At 31.8% G+C, this 12,616-nt stretch overlaps 3 protein-coding genes across 3 annotated transcripts; all 3 read left to right on the top strand.

Moving 5' to 3' along the window:
- The first annotated feature begins 495 nt into the window (after positions 1-495).
- LOC103832327 (heme-binding protein 2) lies at positions 496-1,559 on the top strand. Its single transcript, XM_009108307.3, has 2 exons — positions 496-758; positions 1,020-1,559. Exons 1-2 carry the CDS (start codon positions 496-498, stop codon positions 1,417-1,419), a joined length of 663 nt encoding a protein of 220 aa, XP_009106555.1. The 3' UTR covers positions 1,420-1,559.
- Positions 1,560-1,804: 245 nt separating this feature from the next.
- LOC103832326 (heme-binding protein 2) lies at positions 1,805-5,135 on the top strand. Its single transcript, XM_009108305.3, has 2 exons — positions 1,805-2,588; positions 2,817-5,135. The coding sequence occupies exons 1-2, from the start codon at positions 2,314-2,316 to the stop codon at positions 3,244-3,246; spliced, it is 705 nt and encodes a 234-aa protein (XP_009106553.1). The 5' UTR covers positions 1,805-2,313; the 3' UTR covers positions 3,247-5,135.
- A 38-nt stretch (positions 5,136-5,173) lies between these two features.
- On the top strand, positions 5,174-11,777 carry LOC103832325 (gibberellin 2-beta-dioxygenase 1). Its single transcript, XM_009108304.2, has 3 exons — positions 5,174-8,912; positions 9,048-9,411; positions 10,030-11,777. The coding sequence occupies exons 1-3, from the start codon at positions 8,542-8,544 to the stop codon at positions 10,267-10,269; spliced, it is 975 nt and encodes a 324-aa protein (XP_009106552.2). The 5' UTR covers positions 5,174-8,541; the 3' UTR covers positions 10,270-11,777.
- Positions 11,778-12,616: the final 839 nt, after the last annotated feature.

Raw genomic sequence — 12,616 nt, 5'->3', positions numbered from 1 at the left:
CCATCTGACTCTCATTATAGGTCAAACTTCTTCGAAGGTTATCTAGACAAAGATATTAATACCTTGTACTCTATTATTACCAGGGAAGAGGATCTAGGAATTTATTTTGATTGAGGCACATAATTATACAATCAACTAAAAACAATAAATATAACATGAGAAAAACAATTAAAAATATAGAAAATAGGATTTTCTGTGTTATGATTACTAAATATTTTAGGCTTAACATTCACGTCCATGTACATTGTTTTTTCCAGGAGGTTGGCCGCCTTTTCCGGGATATTTTCTATAATTTCAATTCTATGTTTGTCATGTTTTTAGTGGATTGGTTATGTTATTTGTTATGCTTCTCGGTGGACTAGGACACGTGCCACATCTATTATTGTCCTGCGTCCGCCCCTGATTATTACGCCCAAAAACGCATCTATAAATATTCATTACACAAGACGTGTCAAATCGTATCTACAGAAAAACCAGATTATTCATTTTTAAACCATGGAAACCGGTTTAACCATCTTAAAGCTGTCGTTCTTCCTCGGCCTAGTCGTGGTTGTATCATGTTCTCAGGCTCCCGCACCGTGGAACCCATCTATGGGGATGCGTCCAGGAACGTGTGACCACTACGAGTGCCCAACCTACAAGTTGGTACAAGCCGGATACGGGTACGAGATCCGCATGTATAACTCTGCGGTCTGGATGTCCACGGATCCCATAACCGCCCAATCCATGACCCAGGGCACCAAAACGGGTTTCCAACGGTAACTTACATTTTTCAATCTAATTTTCTTTTAACTCTGTACTAGAATTTTGATTTAAATAGAACTGTTGAATTAAAAATAAATTTATTCTGTTTTGTGTAAGCAACAAAGCTAAGTAAGATTTTGTTTTTTTACGGTTTTTACGTTTCATTAACTTAAAGCATGTGATGCTTTTTTGTAACAAACATATGATGTTAGTATCCTAATTTATTATCTTAAATAAAATTGTTTTAATTTTTTTTTTGGGTGGGGGGGTTACAGATTATTTCGTTACATACAAGGAGATAACAAAAGCAAGATAAAGATGAACATGACAGCTCCGGTTATCACACAAATAACACCTGGAGCAGAAATGTACATGTACACCGTCTCCTTCTACATCCCAAAGAAGAATCAACAAACCCCACCTTTGGCCGATGACCTTCACGTGCAGTCATGGAAACCAACCTACGTAGCCGTAAGGCAGATTGGTGGGTATGTGACGGATGATCTAGCAATTAAAGAAGCTGTAGCTCTAATGGATAGCCTCAACGGCACTGAATGGAAGTTCCACATCGAGAAGAGCAAAGGAAAGCAGCCAGATTATTTTGTCGCCGATTATAACCCACCATTCCAGACCACTGCTAGAGTTAATGAGATTCTTGTTCCGTTTAACATGTAATGAGTTTACGCCCTCACAATCTAAATGCAATATGTATATATGCAATTGGATTAAGAGAGTTCTTTAAGAAGCTAGACTGTAATAGCTTTTGACTAAATCGGTTTAATTAATAAAAATTCTGGTTATTATTTTCATATTTATCATTTCCTGGCTAACAAGAAGTTTAGTAGGGAACCAAGGATTGGAAATAATAAAAAGCCGTAAATGAACCGAACAAAACTGTTCAAATCGAAATCGAATCGAGAATAACTGTTTATAAATCAAGTGGTATTATTTTTGTAATAGAAGGGGACAATAAGAAGGCCATGGAGATTCTTAATCGTAAGGCATTAACACTTTGGAGCTTACAACTGGATAAGAGAGATTAATTGGTGGGCAAGAAAGTTTGAAGGCATTGAGTTCCAATGGATACCAAGGGAATATAACAAGGCAGCAGATAAAATGGCAAAGCAAAGACTTCTACCTTCAAAAAAATTACGATTCTACTATTATGTTCCCCATTGTATAACTCATCTTCTACATGAAGATCATGTAAACTCTCATTCAAATTAATCAAAGAAAGAAGTTATAAAAAAAACTAAAATAAATCGAATGTAATACCAATTTTAATGTAATCGGATTGCATCAAACTAAACCGAATTAGGAATGTTTTGTTTGGTTTTATTTTCCATAAACCCAAAAAAATATATATATCAGAACCGAAACCAACTACAAACCGGAATTCCACAAGAAAACGTGAAAATACAAAAAAAAAAGGGGTATTTGAAAATAATGAAAGTTTGTAAGGTTTCTAACATAACCTAAGCCTGTCCGAAGATGAACCACATATAAAAAGACGTATCCGTATGTCCATTGTAGTAACGAAGAAAAGAACCAAATAAAAAATCCGCCGTCATGGAAGCAGCTCTGAGAATCTTCACGCTATCGTTCCTTCTCAGTCTCCTCTCCGCTAATCCTGACGTCATCGATTCTCGTTCCCGACCTAATCTCGCTCCTGGACAAGTTGGGAAGTTTCCACCGTCGTGTAACCGAATCGAGTGTCCGAGCTACGAGTTGGTCAACTCCGGTAACGGCTACGAGATTCGCCGTTACAATACTACCGTCTGGATTTCAACAGAACCCATTAAAGATGCCTCTCTCGTCAAAGCTACACGAACCAGTTTTAGCCAGTACGTTCATTTCGACTTCTGAAATGAAATTAGGGTTTTACATTTATTTCATAAGGCTGATTAATTTTATTTAACGACTAGAAGGCTGTGAGCCTGAGAGTCCGTACAATATTTTTAGGCAAAGTTAAAGTAACTCTTCTTAGGAGAACAGACTCGAACTTTTTTTTTTTTTTTAACAGAATCGAAGTTATGATCCTTTATCGCTTTTTGATTGTGGTTTGTGGGCAGATTGTTCGGTTACATTCAAGGGAATAACGACTATCACCAGAAGATAGAGATGACGGCTCCGGTTATCGCTCAAGTCTCTCCGAGCAACGGTCCTTTATGTGAATCCTCCTTCACTGTATCATTCTACGTTCCTAAACAAAACCAACCTGATCCAGCTCCGGCCAAGAACCTACATGTACAGAGATGGGACACGAGGTATGTTGCCGTGAAGCAATTCGGGGGATACGTGTCGGATGACAGTGTCGGAGAAGAAGCGGCGGAGCTGGAGGAGAGCCTAAAAGGTACCGTATGGGGCAAGGCAATTGCTAAAAGCCGAGAAGCAGGCGGCCTTGGATCGACTTCTGCTTACACTGTAGCGCAGTACAACTCACCGTTCGAGTTCTTGGGTCGGGTCAATGAGATTTGGTTGCCTTTTCAGATGGACAAATGAAAAAAAAGCTCTTAATATCGTTTCTCGGTGAACAAGAATTATTTTCGTAAATTATGTGTTTTAATAAAAAAAACTTTTTTCATGAATTATTTTCGTAATTTACGTACAAATTCTTTGATAATAATCTTTAGACCATGATTAACCTCAATCTCTTAACTTCGGTTAAGAGATGTAATAGCCGTTTCTGAAAAGTGTAAAAAAATTAAAAAAACAAAAAATGTCAAATCATTGAATTAAGAATCGGGCTAAAAAACCAGGGTTATTCATGCCCTTAGGGAACCACCGAACGACATTGTTGTTTGTGACTCGTCGGTTCCAGGACAGCAGGAAGTACCGAGTCTCGGTTTGGTAAAGAACGTAACGTTCTACAAACATTTTTCATGAATTATTTTTGTAATTTATGTACATTCTTTGGTAGTAATCCTTAGAGAACGACTGAACGTGTTTTTTTTTTATAAGTATGTGAATTTCATTAGCAAAGTAATGAAACAATGTGATACAATCAGTTTTGATTAAATAAAAACCTAATAGAACTAACTAAACACATCAAAATAGTCTGAGACCTCAAAAAAAGGTAAAAAAGACCATCGAGAAGACAAAAGGTTCGATCAATATCTAATGGATGTGATCAAAGCTTAACTATATTTATGTAATCATCAACAGCCATTCGAGTTTCGGTTGATCCGAGTAGAGACTTGATACTGAAACCTGCATCAAGGAACAAAGATCAATAGAGATCACAGCCGGAGAACGGTCCGACGCACCGCGGTCCATCCTGAAGGCGACTCCGAAACGGAGAACAGGCGAAGCAGGGTTGGGAATGTCCTGGTCCAGCCATTACGCCCGATGAAGTCCACTCCAGACGCTGAAACACTCCAGAAGACGATAGTCGACTCCCTGTGAATCCAAACCGAAGAAAAGAAGCCAGCAGGTTAAGCACCGGTGAACGACATTGTTGTTTGTGACTCATCTGTTGCAGGGAGTACCGAGTCTCGGTTTGGTAGAGAACATTCTACAAGCAACCGTGTTTATTTTGTGGTGGAGTTTGTCGAAGATAACAACTAAAAAACTTGTAATTCAAATATTTCGTGTCAAAATTATATGTTCTTCTGGCTCATTAGTTCTAAGAGATTTGATTAAGATAACTATATAAATAATCAAATCCAAAATATATATGATGTTACCATGAGAATGAGAGAAAGATGTATAGGTGTTTAAAAGAGACAATTAAAATCTCATAGTTTTTCAAATTTTCTGAGGATGTCGTGAGTTTAACTTCAGATTAACATTTTATATATTCTGGATATGGTAGGATTAACTTCGTATATTAAATATCTAATGTCTTTTAATGCAATATCTTTTAGGATTTTTTATATATGGGATAGATTTGAGTTTTTTTGTCTCGGATTTGAATTTGGATTATCAAGATATTATACTCAGTCTGCAGGCCACTTGATACGAACATGTCAGACTTTAGGGTCTACTAACTTGTGTACCATCTTCTTTAAGATTCGAATCATCTTTTTGTGGGACCAGCTTTTCATAGTGTACGCACTCACTGTACTGCATGAGTATATCACAAAGTTCCATGTAAACAATTTTTCTCAAAACTTATTTTCTTATGAAACAAAATATAATAGTTTTTAATTTTTTTTGAAAGAGAGTATATTGATCGTGGATTTTATTTTTGAGAATCTTAGAATAAAAATCCATCTAAAGTTTTGTTAAATAGCACAAAAGTTTTGCATCTTCAAGAAGCTAAAACATGCCTAACTTCGGTTTTCTATGCTACGTTCGGTCATCCAAATAAAATAGTTGTAGAATGTTATAAAAGAAACTAACAACAGCTGATGTCAAAAAAAAAAAAAGAAACTAACAACAGCTTTTTTGGTGAAACAAGAATAATTCAAAAATAAAAGAGAACCAATTTACATAAACTCATCATAGTCTTTGCGTTTTCTTTTTGCGAGTTTCATCTCTCTAACCAGTAGATCCAGTATCTTAAAATAGTTTGTAGTGAGTTAGAGATTGTGTTGTGGAATATTTTGTTTTTTTTTCTATTCAAATCAAACATGACCTGAGCTATCAATCTACGCAGAGTCTCCGGACAGTTGCTGTCCTTGCGGCCAATCAAGATGAGAAGGAAACTAAGTGGTGTTCTTGCATCCAATCGACGTGTCTTATATTTTTACACATAAATTAAAGAGCGTAAAATCAAACAACAATGGATGGGATCTTGAGTACATTTTTGGCCCGACATCATTCACATAATTGAAGCAACCGGACACCCAAAAAAGACGAAACAACATGAAGCCAGCCTTAGATACTGTCCATATATATCTTTTCTGTAGTTTATCTTATGGGATTATCGACTCATCTACTGAATAGACAGGAACGAGATCGTATATCTTCTTTATCAATATTCGACGACATCCATTGACGATGTTTAGAGGATAACAAGAGAGAAAACAAAAACAATCTTGATCAATTATAAAATCAATAATGTTTGTTTTGTAGGAAGCCGGAAAACCGAATTGGTTGTACTCTTTGTATTCTTAATTTCTTATGCATTTACATAGCAAACCCTTGATACAGTATTATTTTGGTAATCTAACCACATGTAGTTTCGTAGACAAGCAATGTACAAAACTTTTTTCTGTTCTCTTAAATGGTTTATTTCTCGAAGTAGACGAGCCGACATAAGAGATATCTTGTGAACTACATAAGCTTATTTGTTATATGGCCCGTATATGTCGGTTTTTGTTCGATAACTATCCAATCACTTAACTCTTAGTGGCTCAGTCCAATGGTCCAATGGTCCATAGATGATATTAATCGAATCCAATACAATTATTTAAGTTACTAGTCATTATTAAAGTAATGAAAAATCTAATAGTATTGTTTTTGGTAAAGAATCCAACATTATTATTAGTTCACATCAAACTTTAAAAGGGGTGGACATGCGAGGAACCTACCAGTGTAGAGGACCAATACGAAGCTGCGTTCGTCCGAATCTTTTTCTCTCAAACAGGAAACTTGTTTCTCCTCTAATATCCTCCTACGTGGCATCTCATGTACCCTTCAACTTCATTTGTAGATATCTTAATTATTTATATACTAGCTTTCGTTTTTAATAATATATCCCCTAAAGTAAAAATTGTTTCATAATTTCGTTTTCTTATCCTGTACAAAACGTGTCATTATATTTCAAATGTTTTTCAACCCCACCAACAAAGTTAAAAAAACATTATTTTATAATCCAACCGAAAAGATGAGAGTCTACAAGAACAATATCATCAAATCTAGTTTTAGAGCGAGGCTGGTGAAAACAATACTAGAAGATGTGTTACAGAGAAATATTAGTGGAAAGTATAACACAGAAAAATGTCGGATACGAATAAATTATTTTAAAATAGATATTAGCATAGACATATAAAAAACAAATAATTCCATAAATTATACACAAAACGAAAACGATTTATCTACAAATAAAAGTTAAGTTAATACTCTTAAATGTATTTACAAACATCTGCAATATAGTTAATTCCCACCTTACATTACAATTTTTTCAATTTTGTTCAAGTTTTAAACTGGTTTTGAACTGACTATAGTATACTTTATATATATATTGCGAAAGAAAAGGCTATACAAAATTATTAATCACATTTTTATTTAGGAAGATATTTTTTCTTTGGCATTTGCCCTCCGAGGCAATGGCAACAGCTTCAAGGCATTTATACCAATTGAACCAACTAAGAACATGTTTATTGTAGGTCTTTTAATTTAGGTCTCTTATCGTAATATAAGATATGGTCTCTAGATTTTAACTAAAAAAACTAAGAAACGTCTCTTATATCTTTTATTTAAGAAACGTCTCTTAGTCTTTTAATTAAAAACTAAGAAACCGTATCTTTTATTACGATAAATGATCAAATCTAAAAAATTTGTAATAAATATGTTCTAAGAACAACTCCAACACTGGTTTTTTGGAGGTGTTCTCACAATTAAGAAAAATCATAAATACATGAAAAGTAATTGAGTATAAACTCTGAACCTGTAGAGAAACTTAAACAACCTGTGTCATTTTGTTAATATGTCAACTCTCCAAAAATAAATACATTATTATGTAATTAGAATATTAATATATTTTTTTTCTTTAGAACTCCTCACAGTTTCTACTGTTAATACTACTACTCTAATCTCTTAACAAGTTGACCCTAACAAAAAAAAAATTATTAGCCCTGAAGCACATGTAATAGTTATCAAACACGTAATGATGATGGAATAATCAGCTGACGTGCCATTTTTTGTGATTAACTATTTTGTGTTATTAATCAAATTATTATCTAAAAAAACAATGCAGGAAAATAACACTACATGTTGTGTCTATTACCTATTTTCAGTATTCCAAGCTTAACAATATTTTAGACACCAGTATATAATATTTATGGACCACGAATCTAATTTTACATTGTTACCATTACTTATAAGCGTTTTATGCACAAATATTTTAACGTGTTATGTAAAGATATGTATTTTGTGGTGAAAGAGAGAACCACTGGGATCCATTCCAAGCCATACCGTGCGCATCTTCTCTGAAATTGTCTGTCTTGTTTTGTTAGTGGAGACAAGTATCGAAACAATATCTCGAGATTTTAATTTCGTTATTCGTTACAAACATTGATATACATAGATAACTTTAGTTAGTCTAGTGGTACGGTTTGAATGGAGAATAAGGGTCACTGGATATCGACGTTTGAGTTTTGATATGCAATTCACGAAAGAACAATTAAAATATATACAAATTATCGAGCGAATTTAGCGATAATATATGTCAGCCAGATAACAGTCATAAAATCTCTTTTTAGCAAACAAAAAAAACAGTCATATTGAATTCTTAAATGCCTTTCGCTCTCAAATATTTTATGTTGAAAAGGATATGTTTTATGCGTTTATCTCGAAACAAATTCCTTAAAAATAGATTACCTCTATGATAATAGCAACAAGAAAAAAAAAACTAGAAAATGACATGACGGAGGAGATAAATTACACTTTCAATATTTGTCCCGAAAATTAATTTTATTGATGTCGATACGAGATAAACTATTGAGTTTAATTATTAGCTTAAGTTTTGAAAAGTTTGATCGTATTCGTACGTCATTTAAAGCTTTTTTATCCTCTTATCTCCTCTGCTTATATATACACACGTCCGAATAAATAATTCGATGTCTCATCCTTCAGAGCTACTAAAGTAACACCAGAAAAGGAAAACCTCTGAAACATACATTTATAGCAATGGCGTTATTGTCTAAACCGAACGAAAAAACAGAATCCGGGTTTTCTCCAATTCCGGTTATAGATATCTCCGACCCAGAGTCCAAACACGCCCTCGTCAAAGCCTGTGCAGACTTTGGGTTCTTCAAGGTGATCAACCATGGCGTTTCCTCGGAGCTAGTCTCTGTCTTGGAACACGAGGCCGTTGAGTTCTTCTCGTTGCCCGCGTCCGACAAAACCCAAGTCGCTGGTTATCCCTTTGGATACGGGAACAGGGAGATTGGTCGGAATGGTGACGTTGGTTGGGTTGAGTACTTGTTGATGAATGCTAATCTTGATTTCGGTTCACATTCATTCTTTCCCGGTCTCTTTAATAACCCAGAAACTTTCAGGTTGGATTGAACGTGGTTCTCTACTCTCTGGCTCGTTTTTGTTTGTTTGTTACCTTTATACTATAATGTAGTATTGTTATGTGACTCCCATCATTTTCACGTTTTAAAACTCACACTCCAAGTTTCGTTCTACAGAAATGCATTGTTAGAATACACAACATCAGTGAGGAAGATGACAAGCCATGTTTTGGAGATGATAACTGATGGGTTAGGAATCGAACCGAGGAACACCCTTAGCAAGCTTGTCTCTGATAAAAACACTGACTCTATATTCAGGCTTAATCACTATCCACCATGCCCTCATCATATCAACACCAATACTAATACCAATGGTGGCAACAATGTGATCGGTTTTGGCGAACACACTGATCCTCAGATCATCTCTGTCTTAAGGTCTAACAACACTTCTGGTCTCCAAATCAATCTAGCTGACGGCTCCTGGATTTCTGTCCCTTCAGATCCTTCCTCATTCTTCTTCAACGTCGGCGACTCTCTCCAGGTTCGTCTCAGTCCTCAGCTACATTTTTTGCTTTATAACCTGGAGGAAGCTCAAGATGAATGTTTCACTGAATAAACCACCATAAGTTGGTCATACTGAGGCCATCTCACCTATTTTTTCTCAAAAATAAAATAAAAACTATAAAATAAAATGTGTTTCTTTTCAGTGTATTCTTCAATTTCTTTTTCTAAAAAAATTACTTTTAATATCCTATTTTAATTTAAAACTAATATGTTTAATTTATAAAAGTTGAAAATTAACTTCATTTACATAGATTTTTAATATTTGCCAATAATTTAAAAGAAAATTTTAATAAAGACTATTATGTTAATAAAAATGTGAATTTTTTTTTATAAAACTGTATTTCTCTAAAAAAGCATTTTTTAGTTGTAGTTATAAGATTTAAAGTTAAAATGACTATTTTGAAAAAAAAAATTATAGAGAATTGTTTTTCTATATATAGTAAACTCTCTTTTAGAAATAAAAAAGGATGAATAAATATTTCTCTATTATAATATTTTGAAGTGAAAATAGCAAATTTTTTTGCATGCTTAATATATTTTTCCGATATCTTAGACCAATAAATGTATGCTTTTGTTTTTTGTGTTGATCATGCAGGTATTGACAAATGGGAAGTTCAAAAGCGTGAAGCATAGGGTTTTAGCGAACAGCAGGAAATCTAGAGTTTCTATGATTTACTTTGCTGGACCTTCTTTGACTCAGAGAATCGCTCCCTTGAGTTGTCTTACTGACAATGAAGATGAGAGTTTGTACAAAGAGTTCACTTGGTCTGAATATAAGAACTATGCCTATCACTCTAGATTATCTGATAATAGGCTTCAACCATTTGAAAGGTAAGCAGTAAAGATATCTTTGAATTATTCATAAGTTTTGTTCGTGATTCGTAGGTTTTAAGTGTGACATATAATCTATATGCATGTGTTTAAGTTATCCAATAATTAAAAAACGTGACTGTTTTGGTTTCCTTCGATCAGCATCCCATTATAAAAATTTATGATCCTTTTTTGTGTAACATATTTTTTTCCTAACATTTAACTAGATGAACTAAATATCTTTAAAATTTATCTTGAACTGCTATATGTATTGTATCTATTCAAGATAATCTTGATAGCTATAATAACTCTATGGAAGTTTATATTTATATATTATTAAATTTAGTTTATAAATTTTATACTATTTATTCACTAAATTATTTATTTAATTACTAATTTTATTATTTTAAAAATTTATAAAATATGATGTTATTTATACTAAACTTAAATTTTTTTAATTTTTTGCAGAACAAATAGAATATATGGTTAAAAATACTAATTTTATGAGATATTTGAATACCAAATATATTAATAGTGACAAAACCGATAAAAAAAATCACAGAAATACAGTCATAAGAAACTCTTAGCAGAAAATATACTCGATAGTACTAGTCTACATTGTTGGATTGAAAATGAAACATGTTACATCCTACGGCTAACAGCTTCATGACAGTAAATATCAATATATTCAATACTAGGACTTGAGCCAATCCAATTGGTGATAAATTGATTGGTTCAAGTCTTTTATATATCAGTGTTTTTTTTTAGAAAAAAATTAAAGTGAAATTTTAACACACTTTTTCAAGATGATATCTTAATACAGCTCTTCAAAATGATAATTCTTATCGGTTCATCTTGAAGTAAGTGAATCACATTTTAGGAGCGGTAATACATCTTTTAAAACCATTTTATTTGTTTCAACAAACGAAGATTCGATACCATGTTAAATTCATGATTACTATGGTTTTTTAGTTTAAAACCAGTCGACGACGAATAGATTAATTCAAATCCTTTATATATTAGTGTCGGTTTATTTAAACTTCTGTTTTAAGATTTCAACGCGTCCATGTTGATGTCTCAACACTTTCTCAACAAAGAATATCTTCAAACACATTGGTTTTGTGATATCCATCTCCATGAATGTCAAGTTCCATGTACGTAACTAATTTGTTCTTCAAACATATCTCTTATAGTATGAAGAATACCTAGGTTTGAAAACTAGACAGACACTATATTCCAATAATATAAGTCGCAAATAAAAAATGTTATGCGTAAACCGGTAACATCTAATCTATTAATTTAGGGTTCTATTTTTATCTACCATTAGTAAGTCATAGTAAGACCACCTAAAGAAATAGTTAATATGACATATTTGATTATTTACATTACTAATAAACCAACTATAAATTTGAATTTTATTTTTAATTATAACAAAATCTGTTGAAAAAGAATCTAACAAAATCTTACTTAAAATTTAAATATTTTTATAAAATAACATATTAATTAATTTCGTAATTAATAATATAATATTATTATAAATCAATGTTAACTAAAATTTTATTATAAAAAAGAAAATTAAAATTATATACTATTTTTAATAAATTATATAATTAGATTCTGTATTATATAAAAATAGAAGTTCTATAAGAGTTAAATATAATAAAATTATATTAAATAGGTAAATTAAAAAAATTATTTTTAATTGTTTCATTTAAATAAATCATCACTCATCATTAAAATTAGATAAAAATCGTATACTATATAATATTTTTATACAAAAATAAATTTATTAAGATATGTTAAACTTTTATATCTACAACTATATAATATCTTTTATTTATTTTAAAACTCTTGACAATATTTTTTTAAAATGTTTATATACAAAGACATAATATTATATAATAACCTTTAATTCATATACTATTTAAAAATATGTTATTAAAAACTATGAAATTTTAATATTTCAAATCAAATTTTAATTATAATTTTTTCTTTAATTATAACAAAATCTGTTGAGAAAATTTAGAAAATATCACCAAAATTTAAATATTTTTATTATAAAATAATGTATTAATATAGTAACAAAAACAAATTCAAAATGTAATCTTCCAAACTCAAATATAGTACTGTAATTTTTCAAAGTTTACTTGACACAATATAAATTTTGAAAATAAATATTCAAACTCGAAATGATAATATTTCATTTTACAAAATATTAAATCACAGATAATAAAGAATAACTTTTTGAAATGCACCACGGAAAAAAAACAAACTATATATGTTGTAAAAATTAAAGCAACCGAATATTTTGAAAATATAATTAAAAAAAAAACTTAATATCATAGCATCCAAAAAAATATCTTATATCAATA

The sequence above is a fragment of the Brassica rapa genome, chromosome A07, assembly GCF_000309985.2.
Source record: "Brassica rapa cultivar Chiifu-401-42 chromosome A07, CAAS_Brap_v3.01, whole genome shotgun sequence".
NCBI lineage: Eukaryota > Viridiplantae > Streptophyta > Magnoliopsida > Brassicales > Brassicaceae > Brassica > Brassica rapa.
Note: the sequence above shows the minus strand (reverse complement) of the source record. Positions and strands in the feature narration are given on the sequence as shown.